Source organism: Somniosus microcephalus, chromosome 22, assembly GCF_052327205.1.
Source record: "Somniosus microcephalus isolate GS21.2 chromosome 22, FLI_Smic_1.0, whole genome shotgun sequence".
In the NCBI taxonomy this organism is placed as follows: domain Eukaryota; kingdom Metazoa; phylum Chordata; class Chondrichthyes; order Squaliformes; family Somniosidae; genus Somniosus; species Somniosus microcephalus.
In genome coordinates this window covers 43,739,548-43,767,382 of record NC_141008.1, presented here as the reverse complement: position 1 = coordinate 43,767,382, position 27,835 = coordinate 43,739,548, and the positions used below count along the sequence as shown (strand labels likewise).

Here is a 27,835-nt window from a genome sequence, read left to right as displayed (position 1 = left end):
TAGTCAGAGAATAATGCCAGATGATTACAGGTAATCTTTCTAACTGCCATTTATCACACCTCGGCAGAGAGATAATCACAGCGATCAATGGTGTGAATGGTGTCCAAACAGGTTAGTCAGGAAAACATTACATCAAAGAACAATGAGGTGGGGTCACAAGGGGTCAAATGTTGCAGATGCTGGAGTCTGTATGAAAAACAAAAAACAGACAAAAAAACATTTTTTTTGCTGGAAATCACAGCAAGTCCAGCCGCATCTGTGTAGAGAGAACAAGCCAATGACGACTCGAGTCTGGGTAAGCATTCTCCAAGGCGGCCTTCAAGACACACGACAACGCAAAATCGTCGAGCAGAAACTGATAGCCAAGTTCCGCACTCATGAGGACAGCCTCAACCGCGATCTTGGGTTCATGTCACGCTACATGTAACCCCACCTGACGTAGGGTCACCCAGACTCGAGTCGTCGTTGGCTTGTTCTCTCTACACAGATGCGGCCGGACCTGCTGTGATTTCCAGCAAAAAAAATGGTTTTTTGTCTGTTTTTTGTTTTTCATACAGACTCCAGCATCTGCAACATTTGACCCCTTGTGACCCCACCTCATTGTTCTTTGATGTAATGTTTTCCTGACTAACCTGTTTGGACACCATTCACACCATTGATCGCTGTGATTATCTCTCTGCCGAGGTGTGATAAATGGCAGTTAGAAAGATTACCTGTAATCATCTGGCATTATTCTCTGACTATATAAGCTGTGTCTTTATGCATCTCTCCACTTCACCTGACGAAGGAGCAGCGCTCCGAAAGCTTGTGATTTCAAATAAAACTGTTGGACTATAACCTGGTGTTGTGTGACTTCTTACATTTTTAGAAAGGTACAACTGAATCTGCTTCCACCACCCTTTCAGGCAGTGCATTCCAGAACATAACTCGCTGTGTAAAAAAAATTCTCATCTCCCCCTGGTTCTTTTGCCAATTATCTTAAGTTGTGTCCTCTAGTAACTGACCGTTCTGCCAGTAACAAAAGTTTCACCGTATCTACTCTATCAAACCCTACATAATTTTGAATGCCTTTATTAAATCTCCCTTTAACCTCATCTGCTATAAGGGGAACAGTCCTAGCTTCTACAGTCTCTCCACATAATTGAAGTTCCTCATTCTTGGTACCATTTTAGTAAATCTCCTCTGCACCCTTTCTGAGGCCTTCACATCCTTCCTAAAATGTGATGCCCAGAATTGGACACAATACTCCAGCTGATTTATAAAGGTTTACCATAACTTGATTTTGTACTCTATTTCACTTTTTCACACAAAGGGTAGTGGAAATCTGGAACTCTCTCCCCCAAAAGGCTGTGGTTGCTGGAGCTTTCAAGACTGAGAAAGGTTGATTTTTTTCCAGCATTTTCTGTTAGATAAGGGTATCAAGGAATATGGAGCAAAGGTGGGTAAATGGAGTTGAGGTACAGATCAGCCATGATCTAACTGAATGATGGAGCAAGCTCAAGGGGCTGAATGACCTCCTCCTGTTCCTAATTTTACTATATTACTACGGTGCATGCATTTTCCAAAAACTATCAATCTTATTTCCCCTCTAAACAATCTGCCAAGTTATGAGCAGTTTTAAGCATCTTTAAAAACACAAGGTAACCAACTGGTCTGTTAAAAAAAGGTGTTATATTAAATATGGCTACATACCTGAGCACAACAACATTGTCCCTTGCACTGACTGTTATATCAAACAGCCCATCTGTATCCACATCTGATCCGCCGTCTATTGATTGTCCAAAGTACTGCAGCCCAAGCATAACATCCTTCCCCCTTATTCGCTAAAGGTAAAGATTAAAAAGTGCATCAGAAGAGACGAGCTATTTCCTTAACACTAGCTGCCTTGCTTTTACATTATCAGTTCCAGAATATGCAGACTCCACTTATTGTATACTTTAAAAACAACTCTATCTGCATTAGGAATACAGAAAATGCTAAATAATTCCTGTTACAAGTAGGCTTTAAAATTCAACAATGCTGTATTATCTGTGAATCTCAGCCCTCGAGCAACTCATTAACAGCCAGTGAAAGAGTTTAGTGCAGAATTTCCTGCACTCCTGTGGCACAATGCACATTGTATCATGACAATCCCAGTGCAGCATTAACTCAGGGTTCTACTTGTGTTGATGTTACTGTACTAGTTTCTGCAGTATAACATTTCACACCATCCTCTGAATAAAACACACAGAAAAATATAATTGAATAGAAATACCATCAGTAAATAATAGACAAAGGGCAAATTAAAAAAACAAGATTCAGTGCTATCCTGACACCTGCAGCGTGACAATTGCCGAATGCTATTTTGGTTGCATCTACACTTGGCTCTCTCAGTTACATTTATCTTCTGGTATGTAGCAACTGGCAGAAATTCAAGTCTTTCAAGTTGACACAGCAGAAGAAATGTAACAATCAATCATATAGTGAGCTCCACTGCTTTATTCAGGGATGTTGTGGCAGTGGTTAGTGCCTGTAACATCTTTTGCTCCTGTACTTTTCCCTTCTTGGTGGTAACAGGCTAGCCATAAGGTGAATGCCATACAATGATTAAGTGTTTCTCCATTTAAAATATTCTAATATATTCATGTCTGATGTGCAAACACTGACTGCGGAATAGAAGTCAGAGACGCTTTCTAGAATTTATTGGATAAAAAAATGAAACTTCACTGGTAAATTCAGAGTAATAACAGAGAGAAAAAGAAAAAAATGTATGCTGAAATTTGAACTAAAATGAAGAACTGAGCCATGTGCCTGCGATTTAAAGTCCAGTTAGAGCACCGCATAGAGCGTTCGAACAATGACACACAAACAAGCACCTTTTTAGCACATTGAAGCAGAGCTCCACTTCATATTGTAAAAGTTATATTATAAATTATCATACAAAATGTTTTAGTTAGGCTGAGTACTGTACATTTAAAATGAAAGCGTTAGCTGCTTCTGAAAGGAATTGTCTTGTCTTGGCCATGGGGTCTGAGTTTAGTTATTCACGACACCGTTTGCTAGCTGAAGGAAAGGCAACTTTCCACTGTTTGTAGCGTTAGCTGCAAGGAGCTGATCAGATTAAGGCTTCTGCCGAGTTACTTAGTTTGTGAAATAATAAGTGAAAGGCTGATATTTAAAGATATTTAGTAGTCGAGAATCATATAGGTATAAATTCAAGTGTAGCCATTGACCAAATAAGATTACCCATAATTACTCCTGGGGAACTAAAATACTAAGACTTGTTCAGAATGCAGCTGCGAGGACAGTCAAAAGCAGTTTTGACTAAGCTTTGATAACAAACAGCCACAGGCTGCAAGTGAAGGTCAAATCATTAAATAACATATTATAATGCTGAGTAGAACTTAGAGTTCGCTTAACAGAACTAATTGCAACAATATTTAAAGGATAATTAGTATAAGGACATAAAATGAGAGAGATCATGGAAGTTAAGGTATTTATCTAGTAGATTAAAGTGAGATAGTCTGGATACCTCAAAACAAGTGAAACAGCGCTGATATGGGCCCTTGGTATAAAGGCCTTGTACCAGGGAGGCTATGAAATGAGAGATATGGTAAATTCCAATGGGGTGAAAAGCTATAAACAAGATAACAAGACAATGGGGCAGTGTTAGTGGAAATGTACTGGAAAAGGAGTGGCCTGGTTATTAGCCTTAACCTGAGTGACGATGGTATTTTGACCATTAGAACCAATTAAAGGAGGTGATTTTTGTAAAGACCATATATAGACACTGGCCAAACAAACGGTTGATAAGGAAAGGGTTAAAACCTCAATACTCAAAGAACAACTTTACACAGAGATTTGCTGCGAAGAAAAGGAACAGACTTACGACGACGTTGCCTGTGTCCGAAGGGCTCCAGAGACCAAGGGCTGCGAGCTATTCGTTTTGACTATCGCCTAATGTTAAGTATTAATTACGCTGTAAGCTTAATAAATCTGATCTATTGCTCAAACCTACTGGCTGCTGCCTATTTGTGTCTTGTCCAAGAACTCAGAGGTCACTTGATTGACTCACACTGAGTTTGTTCTCTGATTGCTACAACCATTAGCAGGAGTTGAGATAAAGCAGTGCGGGATTTAACAATACATTCTGACGAAAGGTCATCGACCTGAAACGTTAACTCTGTTTCTCTCTCCACAGATGCTGCCTGACCTGCTGAGTATTTCCAGCATTTTCTGTTTTTATTTAACAATACATTGCTGTTTGTTCTGCTGTGGTTCTTTTGCTTCTGTGTCAATTGAACAGTTTTAGTCTGTACAGCATAGCGTTTTTCTATTGTGAAATCTCAGTAAAACTGGATATTCTTGTTAAACACTCATCTTCAAAGGTATCCTATTTAATAAAAAAAAACATAAGGAGCAGAGGTAGCTCAAGAACAAGGAACCACTGCTGTCTGCAGCTCATAATTCAACTGATTAATGGGAGCCTGTCATTGTTAGTCATGAGGAACATTCCTGTTCACAGCATTACCAAGATTGTAAGTTTCAGGTCATGGGGGGACATGACCACTAATGGAGACTGCTCTTCAATGTGAACACAAATAGAGAGAGTTAGGAGAGCCTGGATTGTAGCAAGCACAATAAGGCTGCTATAGCTAACCTCACCTGGGAATGAGTCTTGTGGATGCCATCACTTTGCCCATTAAAGATATAGATGCTGCCACTATGGTCTTCCTCCAGAGGAGCTCCAATAGCTACATCGTTGTATCCATCTATGTTGATGTCACCTATGTTTGCTATGGCAACCCCAAATCTGGCGTTGGTAAAACTGGATATTCCTGTTAAACACTCCTTATCTTCAAAGGTATCCTATTTAATAAAAGAAACATAGGGAGCAGAGGTAGCAAGAGAACAAGGAACCAGTGCTGTCTGCAGCTCATAATTCAACTGATTAATGGGAGCCTGTCACATATTAGGCCAAGCTCAACAATATGCATCCTGTGGCATTTTACACGTTTTCATGAAAACCTGAGGATCACTTTTGAAAATTGCATAGGGCTGATCTTCGTGACCTTACCCCAGGGAATGCCCAGTACCCCAAGGAATGCCCAGTACCCCAGGGAATGCCCAGTTCCCCAGGTGACAAAGGTCAGGAAATGAAGGATTTTCATTGCACTGGAATTTCTGGGCTTTCCTGAGGGCAACTTGCCCTACACTCCATAAGCACAGGCCTGATGGAGCCTTTCCAATAAGGTGGAAGGGGACAGTGCCAGCTTTCCACCTCACTGTCTGGGAGCCCCAGCGCTGGAGCCTGCCCGAGCCTCCAAGAATTCCAGGGCAGGCTAAAGATTTTCAAGTAGGTTTTTATTTTGTAGTTGGAATCCCTCCCTCCCAAGGATATCCTGGATATCAGGACCTTCGGGCTACCGATCTCCATCAGGAGCCATGAGGTCCCAATCTCCAAGGCCCGAGAAGTCTACTGCTGCACCTCACTTTCCTATCCTTTCTACTAGCTCTAAACCCAGGCAGAGGGTCTGTGCTGGGGGTGTTTCCTGAGCTATGTAAATGCCAGGGACAGGAAATTGTACTGTTCCTGTAGGGGACTGGGGCAGGGAGGAGTCAGGAAATTCTGTCGTTTTGTCTGTCTCTGTCTCCGAGATAAGTAAAATACTTGTTATAAATGTGGAAGATGCTGAATTGGTAATTGTCGCTTGGTTGTGTTGTCCTACTATTAGAACATAAAAAAATTAGGAAGTGGGAAAGGTCATTGAACCCAAATAATCCCATCTCATTACCAGAGATCAACCTCACCATCTGTCTTCTCTCCATATTCCTCAATATCTCTTCGACAGAAATGCATCCAGTTGTCCCTTGAACCCAACTTTTGTTTTCCTTTTCATTCAGAACTACGCGGAATAATGAAATTCTTTCTGTATTACAGAGGAATAGAGTCTATCCTCCAGAAAACAATGCTCAAGATATTACAAAATCCACTAGAGGCAGCGGCTTGTCCCTGATCCACACGTGCATGGTAAGGAGGACCAGCCACCATTTCATACCTTTTCATTCAGACGGTAGACATAAACCACGCCTTCCTCCCCTCGTACATGAAAGAACGGAGCACCGACAAGAAGATAATCTGTTACCTGGTCTCTGTTTATGTCCAGAGAGCACAGCTCTGAGCCAAAGTATGATCCCAGCTGAAACAGATAAATTCAATTATTGAACCTTATCGCCTTTCTACTATAATTTCCCACAATATCTTAAAGTCATTAGCATGCAAAGTTTAATCATCAACCAAGCCTTTAATTTTGTGCCAAACAATGTTTTGCCAATGTTGAACTCTAGTTCCAAAGATGAACTAACCTGTTTCCCTGCAAGATGTTGCTTTATTTTGACAGGAGTTCCTGCTTGAAATACTAGGACTTGTCCAGTCTGGCTATGCCGAGGGGCTCCAGCAATGTACAAGTGTTGCCCACTCACTCCCATTACTGTAGCTACACTGTATCCTGCAGTGTAGAAACAGACATTAACGGAACTACAGAGATAATAAGAGAAACTGGAAATGCTATAAATCTAACATAAAAACAGAAAGTGTTGGCATTACACAACAGATCCATCGGCATCTGGAAAGAGAAAAGTTAAGTTAACATTTCAGGTGGGGACCCTTCATCAGAAATGATACAGGAACGCCAGCAAACTCCTTTAGGACTGACCAAAACAAATAAGGGAGACAGGACAGAAAAAGGTCACCAGTACAGAGACGATAACTACCACAAAGGGCAGCTCATGGATTTTATAGCCAGTGAACGGATATGTGCTAGAAGTCAGAAAATGATGAAAACGTGCTGGATCACATGCAAAGGGCAACACATTCAAATGGTAAAGAGGCATTAGAAAGTCAAAGACTGATTAAAACACTTTCAAAAATACAGTTAAACTTTGACACATTTATAAAGGATTTTCTCACAGAGGAAGCCTAACATAGGAGTTTTCACTGCCATTTGCAATGGAAGTTTGGACCTACACAGCTATTTTAATATACAATACATAGTGACATTTATTTAAGATAGAAAATTATTATAATTGCCGGAAATTTCTCCAACAATTTTTTTTTAAATGTCTATTTAACACCGACCCACATGCTTAAGTTGAGTGTTAGCCGTGGCTCAGTGGGTATCACTCTTGCCTCTGAGTCAGAAGGTTGAGGGTTCAAGTCCCACTTCAGATATTTGAGCACAGAAATCTAGGCTGACACTCCCAGTGCAATACTGAGGGAGTGCTGCAACAACAACATACATTTATATAGCACCTTTAACGTAGTAAAACACCCCAAGGTGCTTCACAGGAGCATTATCAAACAAAATTTGACACTGAGCCACATAAGGAGATATTAAGGCAGATGAGGTAGGTTTTAAGGAGAGTATTAAAGGAGGAAAGAGCGGTGGAGAGGCGGAGAGGTTTAGGGAGGAAATTCCAGAGCTTAGGACCTCAGCAGCTGAAGGCACGGCTGCTAATGGTTGAGTGATTAAAATCAGGGATGCGCAAAAGGCCAGAATTGGAGGAGCGCAGATATCTCGGATGGTTGTAGGGCTGAAGGAGGTTACAGAGATAGGGAGGGGCAAGGCCATGGAGGGATTTGAAAATAAAGATGATAATTTTAAGGCGTTGCTCAACCGAGCGCCAATGTAGGTCAGCGCGCACAGGGGTTATGGATGAATAGGGCTTGGTGCGAGTTAGGATATGGGCAGCAGAGTTTTGGATGAGCGTAAGTTTATGGAGGGTGGAGGATGGGAGGCCGGCCAGGAGTGTGTTGGAATAGTCGAGTCTGGAGGTAACAAAGGCATGGATGAGGGTTTCAGCAGCAGATGAGCTGAGGCAACAGTGACTACACTTCAAAAGTACTTCATTGGCTGTAAGGTACTTTGGGAGGTCCTGAGGTTGTGAAAGGCACTATATAAATGCAAGTTATTTCTTTCTTCCTTTCCTGCTTTATTTGCTCAAGTAACACTAAATACTGGGAACATCCCGAAGTGTCTCCTTTGTGGGCAGGAAGAAAAAGTAATTTCAGACTGATCTGAGGGCCACCCAGAGCCGATCGTTCCTGAGAAAGCTCACTGCATGCAGCACACATTCCCAACAGAGGGGGGGGGGGGGGGGGGGGCGCTATTTCTGGGCACCTCTTAGGTTCCTGTGAATTAAGCAGAATTTACAATCTAGTCATTCTGAGACACACAGAAAGTTGTCCCTTGTAACTGGCCATACTACAACATCCTGCCAAGGTGGGAGACCTTAGTTGAGGCTCCCTAGATCAGTATGAAAACTGACATTTTAAAAAATGTTGTAAAAATTTCTGCTAAGCCTGGCATTTTCTTTTGTAAATGGGTATGTATTTTGAATAGAAAGTCCCTTCCAACAATTCTAACTTGTATTCACAGCAAAAAAAGCTGTTTCCATAAACAGATGTGTTTTGTGTGAACTGAAACTTGCACCTTTACACGTGTGCAACCATTGGTGGCCGTGCCTTCTGTTGCCTTGGCCCTAAGCTCTGGAATTCCCCGCCTAAACCTCTCCATCTCGCTACCTCTCTTTCCTCCTTTAAGACGCTCCTTAAAACCTACCTCTTTGACCAAGCTTTTGGTCACCTGCCCTAATTTCTCCTTATGTGGCTCAGGGTCAAACTTTTTGTCTTTTAATACTCCTGTGAAGCTTTTTGGGACATTTTACTACGTTAAAGGTGCTATATAAATACAAGTTGTTGTTGTGTCATGTACAAGACAGATATTTGCAGCTGGACCATCCCATACTCGTAACCTATGACATTGTGGCTGTAAAGGTCAACTTGTGAAGAAAAGCTAGCGTAAAAATTATAACAATCAATTAAATTCATAAAGCACAATCTCCTGCCCCAATTATTCATTTTTATGCAACCGAATGTGAATTAAAAAATATATTTTTCATTCTCAGGATGTGGGCGTCGCCAAAGCCGGCATTTATTGCCCATCCCTAGTTGTTCTGAGATAGTGGTTTGGTAAAACTGAGTGACTTTCTAGACCACTTTAGAGGACAGTTAAGTGTAGGACTGGAGTCACATATAGGTAAGACTGGGTAAGGAAGGCAGGTTTTCTTCCCAGTTGGGTTTTTACAACAATCCGACAGCTTCATGGTCACTTTTACTGATACCAGCTTTTTATTCCCAGATTTTTTAAACTGAATTCAAATTCTCAACCTGCCCTGGCAGAACTCTCATTCTCTGGATTACTAGTCCAGCAGCATAACCACGACACTAGTGTGTCTTGGTAATTATGTGTGTAGGAATAGGTGTATTCCTAACAAATGACGGAGCTTGACTCGGAAGAACAACAAACAGGATTTTAATGTTGGATTAGATGAAATACAGCAAACAACGTAGAACGATGCAGGAGAGTCGTGGAACAGGTCTTTCCCCAGTGGGGACGCCACGAGGACTGACTCGGCAGTCCCGTGGATTGCGTGATGACGTTATCACGTTTACCCGGCATTGGAGCTGGCCGTTGCGGCCGAAGTCGCAGGAGCGGGAGGCCGAGCTGGGCCGGCGATTGCCGCGGGAGCGGGAGACCGAGCTGGGCCGGCGATTGCCGCGGGAGGCCAAGCTGGCCCGGCTCGCGTTCTTAAAGGGGCAACGGCCCAAACATGCAAACTCAATACAACGTAGGTAAAGGGAATTATGTCCAAAAAGTAAGGGACACTCGGTGGTACCGCTACATGTGAATGAATATGTGTACTCTGTTTTACAGGATAAATATTTAAAATGCAGAACACAAAGATCTTGATTTTGTTATGAGGGCCGGGATTTTGAAGTTTCCGACCCACCCAGAGCCGGAAGTCCGGGTTTCCCCGCAGGCTCTGGAGTTTGTGGGCTATCTTTTCCTGCAAGGAGGGACACAAGTGGAGTTTCAGCGAGAGTGATGGAGTGACTGTGAAGAATCCATAACATTGACGGTTAGAGGGAGACAAGGATGGAGTGACGTGCCAAGAGGAAGTTGCCTCCCTGTGCGTTGTTAGTTGTTGTCATTGCATAACAGTGAGAACGAGTGCGAGGAGTGCATAGCAAGATGGTGAGGTGATTCAGTAGAGAGAGAGATGGATAGAGGGTGCAAGGGAAGTAAGGGCAAGGTGGGATGTGGAGGAGCAGACTTACAAAGCAGAGTGCTGGTGATGAGAAGAGAAGGGAAGCAGATTGAAGGTAAGTGTGATGTGATACTCACTTTTGCTGATCGCAGAAGATCACTAAACCGTTTCCGGCACTGGACCCAGGTGCGTGAACAAAAGGACCTTGCGCTGACCTCCTCAGCAATGTGCAGCCAGGCTGCCTTGGTTTGCTGAGGAGGATTCCTCCAGCCATCAGGAGGGACCAGAATCTCCCTCCGCCCTCTTACTCCCTCCACAAGAGCTTGGAGGGAGTCCTCATTGAAGCGTGGAACAGCTTTCAGTTTGGAAGCATTCATTGTGGCCTTGGCACATTCAGAGGCCAGCAGAATCAAGAAATTAAAGGCTGAGGCTGCATGGAACCCTTAAAAACATCTGCACTAATGACGTCATCAGAGACGACTAACAGACCTGATCCCGGTCATTGGACTGGCCAGCACGCACCACGGCACTTAAGGGGCCAATTAAATTAAAATTTCAACTCGGGAGCAGATGCAGCCAGCAGCGGGTCCAGACCCCGCCCACCAGGCAATCCGACTTCAAGCCACCTCCTCAATTAAATTCGCGGCCTTAGAGTTGACAGAAAAGACTGAAGATTTGATTATGTTCCCAGGCACACTAGACACTTTTTTATCATGATTTCTCTGTACCAGTTTCACAGAAGAGACCAGTGTTACAAAGATTCAGTTCTCATTTGGTAATCGCACATTTATTTGTATGCTGGTGTCCTTGATAATCGAAAGAGCAAGGAAAGAGAAAAAAGGATAGGAATAGCACAGAAGTCTACAGCCCTACCCCAAGTCTTAAAATCGTTTTGATGTGAAGCTATATGTGCACTTGATATAAATTTATAGTTTGGTTCAGCTCAGGTACTTGTTTACAGGGTATTGACATGAGTAAAGGTTCTAAGAGTTTCATAAAGAAACTTTACGTGTTAAGGTGAAACGTACCAAGGTAACCATGAGCTGCTGCGAGTGTTCCTTTGGACTCGTTTAGAAACTGTGCTGTTCCTTTCTCTTCGTTGTACATTATTACTCCTCCAGTCCAGTCATATGCTCCCACAGCACCAAGCAAAATGTTGCCCTGTAAGGGTCATGACAGATGTTTACTGCAGAGGAATTAGTAATGATAATCACTAGGTTCGCAGAAAAAGCCATTTAAATTTAATACAAGAAATTGTGTCCCTATGAATTGGTACAATAACTGTATAAAGAGAAAAATGTCACCTCTATCTGATCACACCATAGCCCATGTGCTGGAGATGAAGAGAATGTGCAGTATGAGCTCCTATAATAATGGGTGGAAAATATGCAGCTAGTTCCTTCTGTGCACTGGATCATTGCACCATTGGTATAGCACCACTGCTGTAATCTGTAAATTCACCTGAGCAATCTAGTGATTTGTTGTCTAAGTCAGGGGTGAAACTGGTCAATAAAGATAATCCCAAAAGGAGCCCCAGATGGTGTGGTGAAGACTACCACAACAGTTGATATGGTGGATGCTTGGACAGACCAATACTGGTTGGAAACTTCAATAACATAAGAACATAAGAAGTAGGAGCAGGAGTAGGCCATACGGCCCCTCGGGCCTGCTCCGCCATTCAATAGGATCATGGCTGATCCGAATCTAGACTCACGTCCACTTCCCTGCCCTCTCCCCGTAAACCCCCAATTCCCTTATCTGCTAGGAAACTGTCTATCTCCATTTTAAATTTATTAATGTTGCAGCTTCCGCAGCTCTCTGGGGTAGCAAATTCCATAGATTTACTACCCTCTGAGTGAAGAAGTTTCTCCTCATCTCAGTTTTGAAAGGGCAGCCCCTTATTCTAAGATTATGCCCCCTAGTTCTAGTCTCACCCATCAGTGGAAACATCCTCACCGCATCCACCCGATCAAGCCCCCTCACAATCTTATATGTTTCGATAAGATCGCCTCTCATTCAATTCAATTCAATTTTGTGTCATATATGCAGCAGACGTGTGTACTGCACAATGAAATGTTGATTTTTACGTGTCCTCCATCTTCTGAACTCCAATGAGTAGAGTCCCAACCTACTCAACCTTTCCTCATACGTCAACCCCCTCACCTCCGGAATCAACCGAGTGAACCTTCTCTGAACCGCCTCGAGAGCAAGTATATCTTTTCTTAAATATGGAAACCAAAACTGCATGCAGTATTCCAGGTGTGGCCTCACCAATACCCTGTATAACTGCAGCAAGACTTCCCTGTTTTTATACTCCATCCCCCTCGCAATAAAAGCCAAGATTACATTGGCCTTCCTGATCACCTGCTGCACCTGCATACTAACTTTTTGTGTTTCATGCACCAGGACCCCCAGATCCCTTTGTACTGTAGCATTTTACAGTTTCTCTCCATTTAGATAATAACTTGCTCTTTGATTTTTTCTGCCAAAGTGCAGAACCTCACACTTTCCAACATTATATTGCATCTGCCAAATCTCTGCCCACTCACTTAGCCTGTATGTCCTTTTGCAGGTTTTTTATGTCCTCCTCACTCACTGCTTTCCCTCCCATCTTTGTATCGTCGGCAAACTTGGATATGTTGCACTCAGTCCCTTCCTCCAAATTGTTAATATAGATTGTAAAGAGTTGGGGTCCCAGCACTGACCCCTGCGGAACACCACTAGTTACTGATTGCCAGCCCGAGAATGAACCATTTATCCCAACTTTTTGTTTTCTGTTAGATAGCCAATCTTCCACCCATGCCAGTATATTACCCCCAATCCCGTGATTTCTTATCTTGACCAGTAATCTTTTGTGTGGAACCTTGTCAAATGCCTTTTGGAAGTCCAAATACACTACATCCACTGGTTCCCCTTTATCCACCCTGTATGTTACATCCTCAAAGAATTCGAGCAAATTTGTCAAACATAACTTCCCCTTCATAAAACCATGCTGACTCTGTCCTATTAAATTATGTTTATCCAAATGCTCTGTTGCTGTTTCCTTAATAATGGACTCCAACATTTTGCCAACCACGGATGTTAGGCTAACTGGTCTACAGTTTCCAGCTTTTTGTCTACTTCCCTTCTTAAATAAGCAGTTTTCCAATCTGCCGGGACCTTTCCTGAGTCCAGGGAGTTCTGGAAAATAATCACCAATGCATCCACAATCCCTACCGCCACTTCTCTCAAGACCCTAGGATGTAGGCCATCAGGTCCGGGGGATTTATCCGCCTTAAGTCCCATTATTTTACTGAGTACCATCTCCTTAGTGATTTTAATCGTGTTTAGCTCCTCCCCCCCCCCCATTGCCCCCTGTTTGTCCAGTGTTGGGATATTTTTAGTGTCCTCTACTGTAAAGACTGATGTAAAATATTTGTTCAGTGTCTTTGCCATCTCCATGTTCCCCACCACTAGTTTCCCGGTCCCATCCTCTAAGGGACCAACGTTCACTTTAGCCACCCTTTTTCTTTTTATATAGCTGTAGAAACTCTTGCTATCTGTTTTTATATTTTTTGCTAGTTTACTTTCATAATCTATCTTCCCTTTCTTAATTAATCTTTTAGTTATTGTTTGCTGGCTTTTAAATGCTTCTCAATCTTCTATCCTCCCACTAGATTTGGCTACTTTATATGCCCTTGTTTTCAGTCGGATACTATCCTTTATTACTTTACTAAGCCACGGATGGCTGTCTTTTCTTTTATTCCCCTTTTTCCTCAGTGGAATATATTTATCTTGAAAGATGTGAAATATCTCCTTGAATGTAGACCACTGCTCTTGTACCATCTTACACTTTAATCTGTTTTCCCAGTCCACTTTAGTCAATTCTACTCTCATACCTTCATAGTCTCCTTTATTTAAGCTCAGTATGCTGGTTTGAGATCCAACTCTCTCATCCTCAAACTGAATTTGGAATTCAACCATATTATGGTCACTCATTCCAAGGGGATCCTTTACTAGGACATTTTTTATTAATCCTGTCTCATGACACAGAACCAGATCTAAGATTGCCTGCCCCCTGGTTGGTTCAGTTACATACTGCTCAAGGAACCCGTCCCTAATACACTCTATGAACTCTTCCTCCAGGCTGCCATGCCCAATTTGATTAGTCCAGTCAATATGAAAGTTAAAATCCCCCATGATTATAGCTGTTCCCTTATTACAAGCCCCAACTATTTCCTGATTTATACTCCGACCAACAGAGTTGCAACTGTTAGGAGGCCGATAGACTACGCCCACTAGTGACTTTTTCCCCTTATTATTCCTTATCTCCACCCAAACTATTTCACTATCATGATCCTTTGACCCAATAGCATTTCTGACTATTGCAGTGATTCCATCCTTGAGACCGGGAAATTAATGGTGGGAAATATGGAGATGGCAAAAACACAATGAATATTTTACATCAGTCTTTACAGTAGAAGACACTAAGAATATCCCAACACTGGACAAACAGGGGGCTAAAGGGGGGGGGGGGGAGGAGCTAAACACGATCAAAATCACTAAGGAAGTGGTACTCGGTAAAATAATGGGACTCGAGGCGGATAAATCACCTGGACCTGATGGCTTACATCCTAGGGTCTTGAGGGAAGTGGCGGTAGGGATTGTGGATGCATTGGTAATAATTTTCCAAAACTCCCTGGACTCGGCAAAGGTCCCGGCAGTCTGGAAAACTGCTAATGTAACACCCTTATTTAAAAAGGGCAGTAGACAGAAGGTTGGAAACTATAGACCGGTTAGCCTAACATCTGTGGTAGGTAAAATTTTGGAGTCCATTATTAAGGAAACAGTAACAGGACATTTGGATAATCATAATTTAATAGGACAAAGTCAGCATGGTTTTATGAAGGGGAAGTCATGTTTGACAAATTTGCTGGAGTTCTTTGAGGAAGTAACATATAGGGTGGATAAAGGGGAACCAGTGGACGTAGTGTATTTAGACTTCCAAAAGGCATTTGACAAGGTGCCACACAAAAGATTATTGCTTAAGATAAAAAATCACGGGATTGGGGGTAATATTGTGGCATGGATAGAGGATTGGCTATCTAACAGAAGGCAGAGAGTTGGGATAAGTGGTTCATTCTCAGACTGGCAATCAGTAACTGGTGGTGTTCCGCAGGGGTCAGTGCTGGGTCCCCAACTCTTTACAATCTATATTAACGATTTGGAGGAGGGGACCGAGTGTAACATATCAAAGTTTGCAGATGATACTAAGATGGGAGGGAAAGTAGTGAGTGAGGAGGACATAAAAAACCTGCAAGGGGACATCGACAGTGGGCAGAGATTTGGCAGATGGAATACAATACTGGAAAGTGTGAGGTTATGCACTTTGGCAGGAAAAATCGTAGAGCAAGTTATTATCTTAATGGCAAGAAACTGGAAAGTACTGAAGTACAAAGGGATCTGGGGGTCCCGGTGCACGAAACTCAAAAGGTTAGTATGCAGGTGCAGCAAGTGATTAAGAAGGCCAATGGAATGTTGGCTTTCATTGCTAGGGGGATAGAATATAAAAATAGGGAGGTATTGCTTCAGTTGTACAAGGTACTGGTGAGGCCGCACCTGGAATACTGCGTACAGTTTTGGTGTCCATACTTAAGAAAGGACATACTTGCTCTCGAGTCAGTACAAAGAAGGTTCACTCGGTTAATCCCGGGGATGAGGGGATGGACATATGAGGAGAGGTTGAGTAGATTGGGACTCTACTCATTGGAGTTCAGAAGAATGAGAGGCGATCTTATTGAAACATATAAGATTGTGAAGGGGTCGGATCGGGTGGATGCGGGGAAGATGTTCCCGATGATGGGTGAAACTAGAACTAGGGGGCATAGTCTTAGAATAAGGGGCTGCTCTTTCAAAACTGAGATGAGGAGGAACTACTTCACTCAGAGGGTGGTAGGTCCATGGAATATGCTGCCCCAAAAAGCTGTAGAAGCTACATCATTACATAAATTTAAAACAGAAATAGACAGTTTCCTAGAAGTAAAGGGAATTAAGGGTTACGGGGAGCGGGCAGGAATTTGGACATGAGTCTAGGTTCGGATCGGTCATGGCCCTGTGGGTAGCGGAGCGGGCCCAGGGGCCGTGTAGCCTGATCCTGCTCCTATTTCGTGTGTCTAATTCTGTTAGATTCAGGAGATGGTTCTGCGATAGTGGATTGGCGGTTAGGATCAGATCAGCCATGATCTTATTGAATGGCGGAGCAGGCTCGAGGGGCCGATTGGCCTGCTCCTATTTCTTATGTTCTTATGTTGATTAACATAGCAACCCCACCTCCCTTTCCTTCCTGTCTGTCCTTCCTAATTGTCAAATACCCTTGTATGTTTAGTTCCCAGTCATGATTATCTTGCAGCCATGTTTCTGTAATGGCCACCAGATCATACCCATGTGTAGTTATTTGTACCGTCAACTCGTCAATTTTGTTACGAATGCTGCGTGCATTCAGATAAAGAACTTTCAAATATGTTTTCTGACAATTTATTCCTGCTTTTACCCCTTTTACTACTTTACCTTTATCATTATCCATTCTGCCCCTTCCTGACACGCTCTGGTTTTTAATTCCCCCACTGCTACCTTGCTCTATTGCCTTCTCCGCTGTCATTTTTATTTTTCGCTCTCTTAAAACCTCCCCCCCACTAATTAGTTTAAAGCCCTCTCTACAGCTCTAGTTATTTGATTCGCCAGGACTCTAGTCCCAGCACTGGCCAAGTGAAGTCCGTCCCAACGGAACAGCTCTCTCCTGTCCCAGTACTGATGCCAGTGTCCCAGGAAGCAAAACCCATTTCTCCCACACCAGTCTTTGAGCCACGCATTTAACTCTCTAATTTTATTTACCCTAGCCAAATTTGCACGTGGCTCAGGTAGTAATCCAGAGATTATTACCCTTGTGGTTCTGCTTTTTAATTTGGCCCCTAGCTGCTCAAACTCCCTCAGCAGAACCTGCTTCCTTGTCCTATCTATGTCGTTGGTACCAACATGGACCACGACAACTGGATCCTCCCCCTCCAAGTTTCTCTCCAGCCCAGAGGAGATGTCCTTAACCCTGGCACCGGGCAGGCAACACAGCCTTCGGGACTCTCGCTCTCGGCTGCAAAGAACTCTATCTATCTATCCCCCTAACGATACTATCCCCTACCACTACAACATTTCTTTTATCTCCCCCCACTTGAATGGCCCCCCGCTCCACGGTGCTGTGGCCGGGTTGCTCATCCTCCCCGCAGTCCCCGTTCCCATCCTCACAGGGAGTAAGAGCCTCAAACCTGTTGGACAAGAGCAAGGGCTGCGGCTCCTCCAACACTTCCTCCTGGATCCCCGTACCTGCCTCACTTCTAGTCACACCATCCTGACCCTGGCCACGGACTACATCTGGATTAATTAATCTAATTGGTGTGACTACCTCCTGATACAGAGTCCAGGTAACTCTCCCCCTCCCTGATGTGTCTCAGTGTTTGAAGCTCGGACTCCAGCTCTTCAACACGGAGCCGGAATTCCTCGAGCAGCTGGGGACAGAGCAAGAGGCCATAAAGAACTTCACATACCAAAAACAGTCAGTGTGCTCATACCCGAGGACATTGCTTGTGGCTGTGTGGCCTGAGATTATTTGCAGGCATGCCGAGTGTGTAGATGATGTTGTTTCTCTACAGTTATTTAGCAGATCACCAACAAACACACATCAGCTGTTCCAAAGCACATTTCATCTTTTGTACAGTTCTGTCCAGGTGCAAGAATCCAAATATCTGTGGATTACGGTACATGAGAACAATATATTTGAGATGATCACAAACTCTAGAACCAGGGAACACAGGCTCAAGCTTCAAAGAGGGAAGGAGTTTTGTTTTAATTAATTTGTACAGAGGGTGGAACAGATTGCCTTGGGGCAGAGAGTGTGAGAGAAAGTTAAGGAAAAAATTGCACAGATATTTGAGGCAGTGGGTGATTGAGAGCTACGAGTGGACTGCAGTCTTTTTCATTCTTGTACTTTCCCATGTTTATAAATAAAATATAATATGGAAAATGTGATTTTATATCTTTTTAAAATAGACTAATAGTCACAGATTTAATAAAAATGTAACAAAATCTCACATTGGCGGAGTAATGTGCACTAAATCCAGCTTGGGCCAGCTCCATCTGAAAGGCACTGATGTTTGCACCCTGGGTACCTGTTGAATTAATTAATAAATAGACAATATAAAACAAAGACAGTGAAGATGAGCAGTAAATAATGATTCATCAAACCATATCAGACTTGTCAAGTATCACTTATTAGGAGCAACAATCATTCATTGGCCCTGAATTTCTGCTGGGGTTCTCCCAGTCTCCCACCACAACTCCAGCAGGAGACTGGTGGAACCCCCCAAAAAACAACTTACCAGGTTATACCAGATTCTACCATTTTTGCGGGCTCCACCAGTCTCCCCTAGAGTTATGACAGGAGACTGGGAGAACCCCTGCGGAATTTCAGGGTCATTCAGTTCTAAATATGACCTATTTTCTGCATCCAATCTTAAAATAAATGCAGCTTTTTAAATGTGTCTAAAGCTTTGAAATTGGAAACGCCACTGCTAACCCTTCTCTGACAATGCTGTAGCCACAACAGCTGAATGGGAGAAGTTAGCTGTGTCTTTAAATACATCACTAGATACGTTTGCTGCACTTCTCCCCTGTGCTTTCCTGCTACTTGTAAGGACAGCATTGTTGAAGCTCATGGAATTGAAGGCAAATTATTAACCTGGTTAGGAAATTGGCTGAGCGGCAGGAGACAGTGAGTAGGCATAATGGAAAGGTACTCTAATTTGCAGGATGTGACTAGTGGTGTCTCGCAGGGATCTGTGTTGAGCCTCAACCATTCACTGTATTTATTAACGACTTAGATGATGGGATAAAGAGCCACATATCCAAGTTTGACAATGACACAAAGATAGGCGGCATTGTAAGCAGTGTAGATGGAAGCATAAAATTAGAGAGAGAGTAACAGATTAAGTGAATAGTCAAAGCTGTGGCAAATGGATTTCAATACAAGCAAGTATGATCATAGAATGGTTACAGCATGGAAGGTGGCCATTCGGCCCGTCAAGCTCGTGCCAGCTCTCTGCAAGAGCACTTCAGCTAGTCCCACTCCCCGCCCTGTCCCCGTAGCCCTGCTAATTTTTTCCTTCAGGTATTTATCCAACTCCCTTTTGAAAGCTGTGACTGAATCGGCCTCCATCACCCTTTCAGGCATTGCATTCCAGATCCTAACCAGTCGCCTTTGATTCTTCTGCCAATCACCTTAAATTGTGTCCTCTGGTTCTCGACCCTTCTGCCAATGGGAACAGTTTCTCTCTATCTACTCTGTCCAGATCCCTCATGATTTTGAACACTTCTTTCAAATCTCCTCTCAAACTTCTCTGCTCTAAGGAGAACAACCCCAGCTTCTCCAGTCTATCCATGTAACTGAAGTCCCTCATTCCTGGAACCATTCTTATAAATCCTTTCTAAAGTGCCGTGCCCAGAATTGGACACAGTACTCCAGTTGAGGCCGAACCAGTGTTTTATACAGGTTCATCATAATTTCCATGCTTTTGTACTCTATGCCTCTATTCATGAAGCCCAGGATCCCGTAAGTTTTCAATGACTTGTGCACATCTACCCCTCGGTCTCTCTGTTCACACTTAGAGTTGGCAGAAAAGACTGTTCCCCTTTAGGATTGTGCCCTTTAGTTTATATTTCCTCTCTTCATTCTACCAAAATGTATCACTTCGCACATTTCTACATTAAATTTCATCTGGCACGTGTCCGCCCATTCCACCAGCCTATGTCCTCTTGAAGTCTATTACTATCCTCCTCACTGTTCACTTAACTTCCAAGTTTTGTGTCATCTGCAAATTTTGAAATTGTGCCCTGTACACCCACATCCAAGTCATTAATATATATCAAGAAAAGCAGTGGTCCTAGAGCCGACCCCTGGGGAACACCACTGTATACCTTCATGTAGTCCGAAAAACAACCGTTCACCACTACTCTCTTGTTTCCTGTCACTTAGCCAATTTTGTATCCATGCTACCACTGACCCTTTTATTCCACAGGCTTCAACTTTTCTGGCAAGCCTACATAGAAGATAGGAGCAGGAGTAGGCCATTCGGCCCCTCGAGCCTGCTCCGCCATTCAATGTGATCATGGCTGATCATCCAAATTCAGTACCCTGTCCCTGCTTTCTCCCCATATCCCTTGATCCCCTTAGCCTTAAGAAATATATCTAACTCCTTCTTGAATATTATGTGGCACTTTGTCGAACGCCTTTTGGAAATCCATGTACACCATGTCAACTGCATTACCCTCATCAACCCTCTCTGTTACCTCATCAAAAAACTCGATCAAGTTGGTTAAACACGATTTGCCTTTAACAAATCCATGCTGGCTTTCCTTAATTATTCCACACTTGTCCAAGCGACCGTTAATTCTGTCCCTGATTATTGTTTCTAAAAGCCTCCCCTCTACCGAGGTTAAACTGACGGGCCTGTAGTTGCTGGGATTATCTTTACACCCTTTTTTTTGAACAATGGTGTAACATTTGCAATTCTCCAGTCCTCTGGCACCACCCCCGTTTCCAAGGATGATTGCAAGATTATGGCCAGTACCTCTGCGATTTCTTCCTTCACTTCTCTCAATGTCCTAGGATACATCCCATATGGTCCTGGTGATTTATCTACTTTAAGGTCAGCCAACCTTTCTAGTACCTCCTCTATCAATTTTTATCCCATCCCTCCTCTACCTCCTCCTTCATTATGTCTAGGCAGCATCTTCTTCCTTAGTGAAGACAGATGCAAAGTACTCATTTAGCACCTCAGCCATACCCTCTGCCTCCATGCGTAAGTCTCCTTTTTGGTCCCTAATCAGCCCCACCCCTCCTCTTACTACCCATTTACAATTTACAAGACTTTTAGATTACCTTTTATGTCATCGACTTTGGACCTAAAAAGAATAGAACAGAGTTCTTTCTAAATGGTGAAAAGCTAGAAACAGTGGAGGTCCAAAGAGTCTTAGGGATCCATGTACATAGATCATTAAAATGTCATCAGCAGGTACAACAAAAATGGAATGCTTGGCTTTATAACTAGAGGACTAGAATACAAGGGGGTAGAAGTTATGCTACAGCTATACAAAGCCCTGGTTAGACCACACCTGGAGTACTATGGTCAGTTCTGGGCACTACACCTTAGGAAGGATATATTGGCCTTGGAAGGAGTGTAGTGTAGATTTACCAGAATGATATGTGGACCCCAAGGGTTAAATTACATGGTGCCCGCCCTCACGCTCCCGCCACTGATTGCCTGACACGTCCATCCTCCTGGTGCCCCGCCCCATGCTCCCACCATTTTCACCCAACATGTCCATCCTCCTGGTGTCCCGCCCCCACGCCAATTGGAAAGCGAATAGTCTCTTCATTACCCGATTGGATGATTCTTGACTGTCAGTCAAACATACTTTTCTCTCATCTTCAATATTTTTACAGCTAATAAAGAAAGGTGCATCAGGGATGGGGAGAGTTACCTGGACACCTTGATCCAAGAGGCTTTGGCCTAGAAATTCGGTGGGCTGCGCCACCAGTTAGCGCCTAAAGAGGGCACTCAGTGGTTTTAGCGCCACTGGCCACGCCTCCCGCGATATTTAGCTGGGGTGCTAATGGCGGCGTTTGCCTGTTGCGCTGCGCCACCACCGAGGACGTCATCGGTGTGCGCAGCGCCCCGCTACCGCCCCGATCGCGATATTTGGCAGCGACCGCCTCTGTAGCGCCGCTCGCTAATCGCGCCCGGTTCACGGGGCCTACCTGTGGCGGCAGTGGCGCAAATTAAGGTGGAGGTGCGGGGCGGCCGTTTTTTTCGGCGGCCGCCTGCCAGCACCTCCGTCCCCGGCCTCCTGATTGCCCCCCGCGGCATTGCAGGCTGCTTTCCGAGAGCCCGGCACTTCTCCTCGGTGCCGGGCTCTTTTGCCGGCACTCGCGATCTCTGATCGCGCTGGTGCAGACCCCTCCCCCTTAAGAATGGGAGGAAGGCCTGCAGTACCGCAGCGCGCCGTGCCGCAGCGTGTGGCGCTGCGGCACGTTGCGCTGCGATATTCAGTTTCAGCGCCCTAAGAGGGACGCAGAGCGCCTCGAGCCTCGCCCAGTGTCCCTCTTGGGGCACTCAAGCTGAATTTCCGGCGATCGCTACTGCTCCGATCGCAGCGCAAAATCCGGCGCCCAGGCGAGCTTGGCGCCCCGTTTGCGGCTCCACCCAATTTCTCCCCTTTTATATATTAATTATATTAAATATATTGGGGGAAAAATTTGGTTGCTTTGCGCCTCCCGTTAGCGGCCTAAGAGGGCGCTAATGGGACGCAAAGCAATTAGCGCCCAGGCATGGCACCGCCAATGCCTCCCGCGAAATTCAGTGGCAGGTCAGCGGTGGCGGTAACCGTTAGCGCCCTACTCTCTTGGGAGCGCCCCCTGACTTACCGCCGGACACTATGTCCGACGGGGTCAGGGGAGCCTACCTGCAGCCGGGGCAGCGCTAGTTAAAGGGGAGGTGGCAGGTGGCCATTTTGGTTGCTGGCTGCCTGCCAGCACCTGCCCCCGTTGCTGTCCCCGGCTCCTGGGAAGCCCCCCCGCGGGGTGCCGGATGCTCTCTATGAGCCCGGCACTCCTCTTGAGTGCCGGGCTCATTTGTCGGCACTCCCGATCCCTGGTGGCCCAGCTGGGCGGCGGGACGAGAGGCGCCAGGCCCCTCCCCTTTAATAAGGGGAGGAAGGCCTGCAGTACCTTGGCACATAGCGCCACGATATTGCATCGCAGTGCCCCAAGAGGGACGCGGGGCGCTTCCAATAGCGCCCCCTCCTCCCTTTTGGGGTGCTTCCTGGGAAAATCGGCCGCGGGGGCGCTAATTTTTTGGGGTGCTAAGAGTAGCGCCCCGGCGAAGTTAGCGCTCCAAATGGGGCACAATGCAATTTTCCCCCCATTATCTTCAATATTTTTACAGCTAATAAAGAAAGGTGTTCAAAGAAAATTAAAAAACATACAATTTTTATAAAGCCCCTATGATTTTTCTCCTAAGTTACTTGCAGCAATGCCCAGGAGATTCATCTTTAATTCCCAGAGTCTTCAGGAAAATCTTGGGAGGGTTGGCAACCCTACTCCAATCTACTATCTTACTGGAGGGGAAATACTACAAACATACAGCAGTTGTAGGAATTCAGGGTAAATTTTGGGAATGGATAAGGAATACCAATGGGTACATGTTGGAGGAGTTATGTCAAGGCAGAGGAAGTAGCACCCCAGGGATCAGTGTTGGCACAAGTACAGTTTATAATTTACAGCAATGAGTTGGAAGTTGCAGGCAGCCTCTCAGGCCTACGTTCCCTCTTTGGCCCAGGTATGATCTTCTGATTACTGAGGTAGGCTAGAGGGGATAGGGGGAAAAAAATTAAAATGGCGGCCTAGCTGCCATTCTTTGGCCTACTCCCAGGACTCCAAAGACTCCATTTAGCGAGGGTTAGGGAACAGACTACAACACCAGTCTTTTCTGGACACTCCTGCCTTTGGGTGTCTAGCAAGCATCCCAAACAAAAACAGAAGCAGGAGGCTGGGATAGCCTCGTCCAGCCTCATCTACCTCACTCCATATGGCCTGCACTGTCTGCAGGCGCAGGCCAAGCTCCGCTCCTACTGGAAACCCTGGGAACCCTGCAACTACTTTAAAGGAGTGATGTGGGTCTCCAGTCCTTATTCCTGGTCCTTGAGACCACAGAATGCTCAGGTCCCCAGTCGAAAGAGCCAAGTAAATCAACCCTAATATGGGTGGGCAGAACAGAGACAGGTGAAACAGCCCCTCAACTACTGGAAGCAGTCTGCTTCTATCAATCAAGTCCCATCCTATGATTTTAAATACTTCTATCATACCTCCTTGTAATCTGCGTTGTTCTAACAAAAAAAATCCCAATTGTGCAAAATGGGAGGGAGGACTGGTACAAAGTGGAAAGGCAGGAGGAGGCAGTCTTTCATGATAGAGTGCTCATTCTGGTGATGTGAAAGCAACCTGGGAGAATGGATTTTTAAAATACTCAACCTCAATTGGTATTTCATACATGAATAGTCCTCTTTATATTGTCAACTACCACACTTTGAACAGTGCAAACATTGCGCTCAGGATAAAGAACTGCAATATATAAATATATACCTTCAATTCCAACAATATTTTTCTCTAGATTTGCCAGCAGACCATCTAAAGCAGCGTAGTTATCCACCTGGAACACATGTTTCTCATCTGGATCGGAAGCAATTAGTTTCAGCTCATTCATTGGCTTTGGCCTCTTAAAGAGTGTTCCAACCTTAGTGGAAATCAAATGACAAGTTAATTCTGCAATAATTCTAATGATCACACCTCTTAGCACTCCAAATATACAGGCTACTTGACCTTTTGTTTAACTGCATAGTAGAATAAAGAGCCCAGAGTAACTTTTGCTAAGTTGCTGTATAATAGTGAGAGAGAACTGGCTGTACCACAATTTAGGCTTTACCAAGTCACCCAATCAACTGCCATCACTAGATCATGACATCCAGACAATGTCCTGGTGAATAGCTGAAGCTAAAATTAATCTCCTCTAACCTCCAAATGAACCTTAACGACACTCTTCACTTCCCTCAAACAAACATAATAAAAATAATGTTGGAATTTATAAAGCCTCTTATAACACTGAGAAGTCACAAAGCGTTTCATACAATTAATTAATTTTGAAGTGCAGAGACTGTTGTTACAATATAATCTAGAACCATGAAAGTTGCTGGACAAACTAAAAATCAGAAATTACAAGAAAAGATCACACACATGGCCCTACCTTTACGAGGGAAGAGGAACACTGGCCCGGTTATTAGCTCGGAGGCAGGGAGGGAGCACAGAGGCTGTTTTGCGAGTACTTTGCATCTGTCTTCACCACATTAACGGCAGGACCTGATTAACATTTTTTGCCTCCGTTTCCCGGCTGCAGCCAGCCAGATTGAGAGGCTGGCTGGCTGTTGGGTGGGTAGGCCTTCGACGCCAGGCCACAGCTGGGGAGCGAAGATGAGGAAGGGAGGGAGAGATCGTAAAGGCCGGGGGAATAGAGTTCAGAGGCCAGATCAGAGACTGGAGGGAAGAGGGGAGATCGGAAGCGTCGGGGGGTGGAGGGGGGAGATCGGAAAGGTCGCGGGGGTGTCGGGAAGGTCGCGGGGGTGTCAGAAAGGTCGCGGGGGTGTCGGAAAGGTCGCGGGGGTGGGGGGGGAGATTGGAAGGGTCAGTGGGTGGGGGGTGGGAGATCGGAAGATCGGAAGGGTCGGGGGGGGGAATCAGAAGGGTCAAGGGGGAGATCGGAAGGGTCGGGGGGGTGGGGGGCGGGAGATCGGAAGGGTCGGGGGGCGGGAGATCGGAAGGGTCGGGGGGCGGGAGATCAGAAATGTCGGGGGGGGAAATCGGAAGGGTCAAGGGGGAGATCGGAAAGGTCGAGGGGGAGATTGGAAAGGTCGGGGGGAGTTCAGAAGGGTCGGAGAGATCGGAAGGTCGCGGGGGGAGATTGGAAAGGTTGGGGGGGGGGGGGGGGGAAAGAGATCGGAAGGGTCGGAGGGCAGATTGGCGGGCACAGCCGGGGAGCGCAGAGGATGGAGGGAGAGATTGGAAAAACCGATGGCCGGGGGGTGGGGAGACTGTAGTTCGGGATGGTGGGGTGGGGGGGGGGGGGGGTGGGGAAGAGCAGCAGAGGCAGAAGTAGAACCCAGCAAGTAAGTGGAAAGACACTTACCTACTGGATCCAGCAGTCCTCACCTCCCTGTAGCTGCCAGGTTTAATTTATAATGGAAATTAAATCTGAGACATACAGTCTCATTATTATTATAATGTATAAAGGCACTGAGCGTAGCCACAGATCGCAACGTTTGCTGACTGCACTATGAACACAATGGGAAGTTTAGAACTTGGTGAGAGTGGGAATTGGGTGCAGAGGGGGAAGGAGGTGCTTCTTTTTGCCTTGTAGTGGTTTGTGCAAGCTTGAGGCAGTAAGTAGAACGACATATTTAAATAGCGCATAAGAGCCGACAGCAGCAGAGCCGAGCGGGAGCGGAACGGCAGATTTAAACAGAGAGCCGGAAGCAGCAGAGCCGAGCAGGAGGGGGAACGGAAGTGGAAGCAGAGTTGCAGACAACAGACAAACAGAGGGAAAAACTCAAAATATGATGTCACAGTCAGCACAGACTGTGGAGCGGCACAGGTAAGTTACAGATAGGTATTGGCCCAGAAATTCAGGTCGGGGGCTTCCTGCGGGTGCAAGCCCCCGATCTGCACTTACCTTGCGCGCCGACCGTTGAGCTCTGGGCTCCCGTGGAATTCTGATCCGGGGCCTGGTCCAGCTGCCGGCGCGCAGTGCTTGCATATCCCAGGGGCGCAGTTAGTTCGATACATCCCCTGGGATCACGTGGGCCATGGGGAGCCAATCGGAGCAGGGAATGCTCCATTCATAAGATTGACAGGAAGAACTGTCAAGACTTCTAAATACTACGGCCCCAAAATAGCACTAAATCTTCAAATAAATTTTTTTTAAATCACATTTTTTAAGTAAACTATAAATAACATGAAATAACTATTTTAAACAATAATTTAAATTTTTGAAAAAAATAATTTTATGTTCTAACGGGGCTAAAATTAAACTTACCTTGCTTTAAAGTATTTAAAAATAATAAACCTGTGGAAAAAATGTTTTAATTTTAATTAATTTACCACTTACCTTGTAAAAAGCAGGCCTTACACCTGCTTTTTATATTTCTAAATTCTGCAGGCTTACGTTCCCGGGAAAACATGTAAAAAAAACGAAGTTTGATGCGCACGTGCAGCCTCCCCTGCACATGCGTTCGACCTCTGAACCTCTTCAATCAGAGGAACGGAAGTGCCGGTTTCCCGTGCATGCAGGAAACCGGCACTTCCATCGGGCCTACAGGTGAGTACCCAGCACGTACTCACCCGTGGAGACCCGAATTTCTGGGCCATTAAGTTTATTGGCTAGTGTTTTTAGTTGTTAGTATTTTTTCTTTAGTGGTTAGCATTTGTGTCTTGGTGTTAGCTCAACAGTTAAATACCTTAAAGCTAATAGGTATCTATAAATAAATTTTATCAATAAATATAGACCAAGGTATGGCAGAGCAGTTTTTGGGTCTGGACTGCAGTATGTGGGAGTTTGTGGACAGCAATACTGTCCTGAGCAAACACGTCTACAGTAGATGTCTCCATCTTGAATCTCTCCAGCTCAAAGACACTGAAATTGGAGTGTGAGTTGGAGGCACTCCGACACATAAAGGAGGGGGAGGAGTGTCTGGACAGTTTGCTCAGTCACACCTCGTAGAATGGGATTGGTGTGACTGATGTACAGAGTAAGGGAAACCCAGGTGAGATAGAGAACGAGGATCTGCAGAAACTGATCCTATCCAACAGGCACAATGTACTTGCTACCTGTGAGGATAAGGATGAAGACTGTCGGAAGGATAACCAGGATGCTGACCATGGCACTTTGGAGCAGGAGGTTGTCTAAAGGAAGGAGGAGGAGAAGCTAACATGGTAGTTGTAGGGGATTCAATAATTAGGGGTACGGACAGTGTCCTTTGTAAGCAGGTTCGAGAGTCCCACATGGTATGTTGCCTACTTGGTGCCTGGGTGAGGGATATCTCCAACCGGCTTGAAAGG

General features: G+C 44.9%; 1 protein-coding gene across 5 annotated transcripts in view; it reads right to left on the bottom strand.

Moving 5' to 3' along the window:
- LOC147102226 (integrin alpha-E-like) overlaps window positions 1-27,835 on the bottom strand; it is a 208,162-nt gene that overhangs the window by 105,195 nt on the left and 75,132 nt on the right. For all 5 annotated transcript variants that reach the window (XM_085964540.1, XM_085964539.1, XM_085964542.1 and 2 more), the window contains exons 12-18: window positions 24,314-24,464; window positions 18,208-18,284; window positions 11,118-11,250; window positions 6,346-6,488; window positions 6,039-6,179; window positions 4,645-4,848; window positions 1,693-1,823 (exon numbers count right to left, since the gene is read on the bottom strand). In XM_085964540.1, the coding sequence (XP_085820666.1) occupies window positions 1,693-1,823; window positions 4,645-4,848; window positions 6,039-6,179; window positions 6,346-6,488; window positions 11,118-11,250; window positions 18,208-18,284; window positions 24,314-24,464 (980 nt within the window). The remainder of the gene's footprint in view (window positions 1-1,692; window positions 1,824-4,644; window positions 4,849-6,038; window positions 6,180-6,345; window positions 6,489-11,117; window positions 11,251-18,207; window positions 18,285-24,313; window positions 24,465-27,835) is intronic.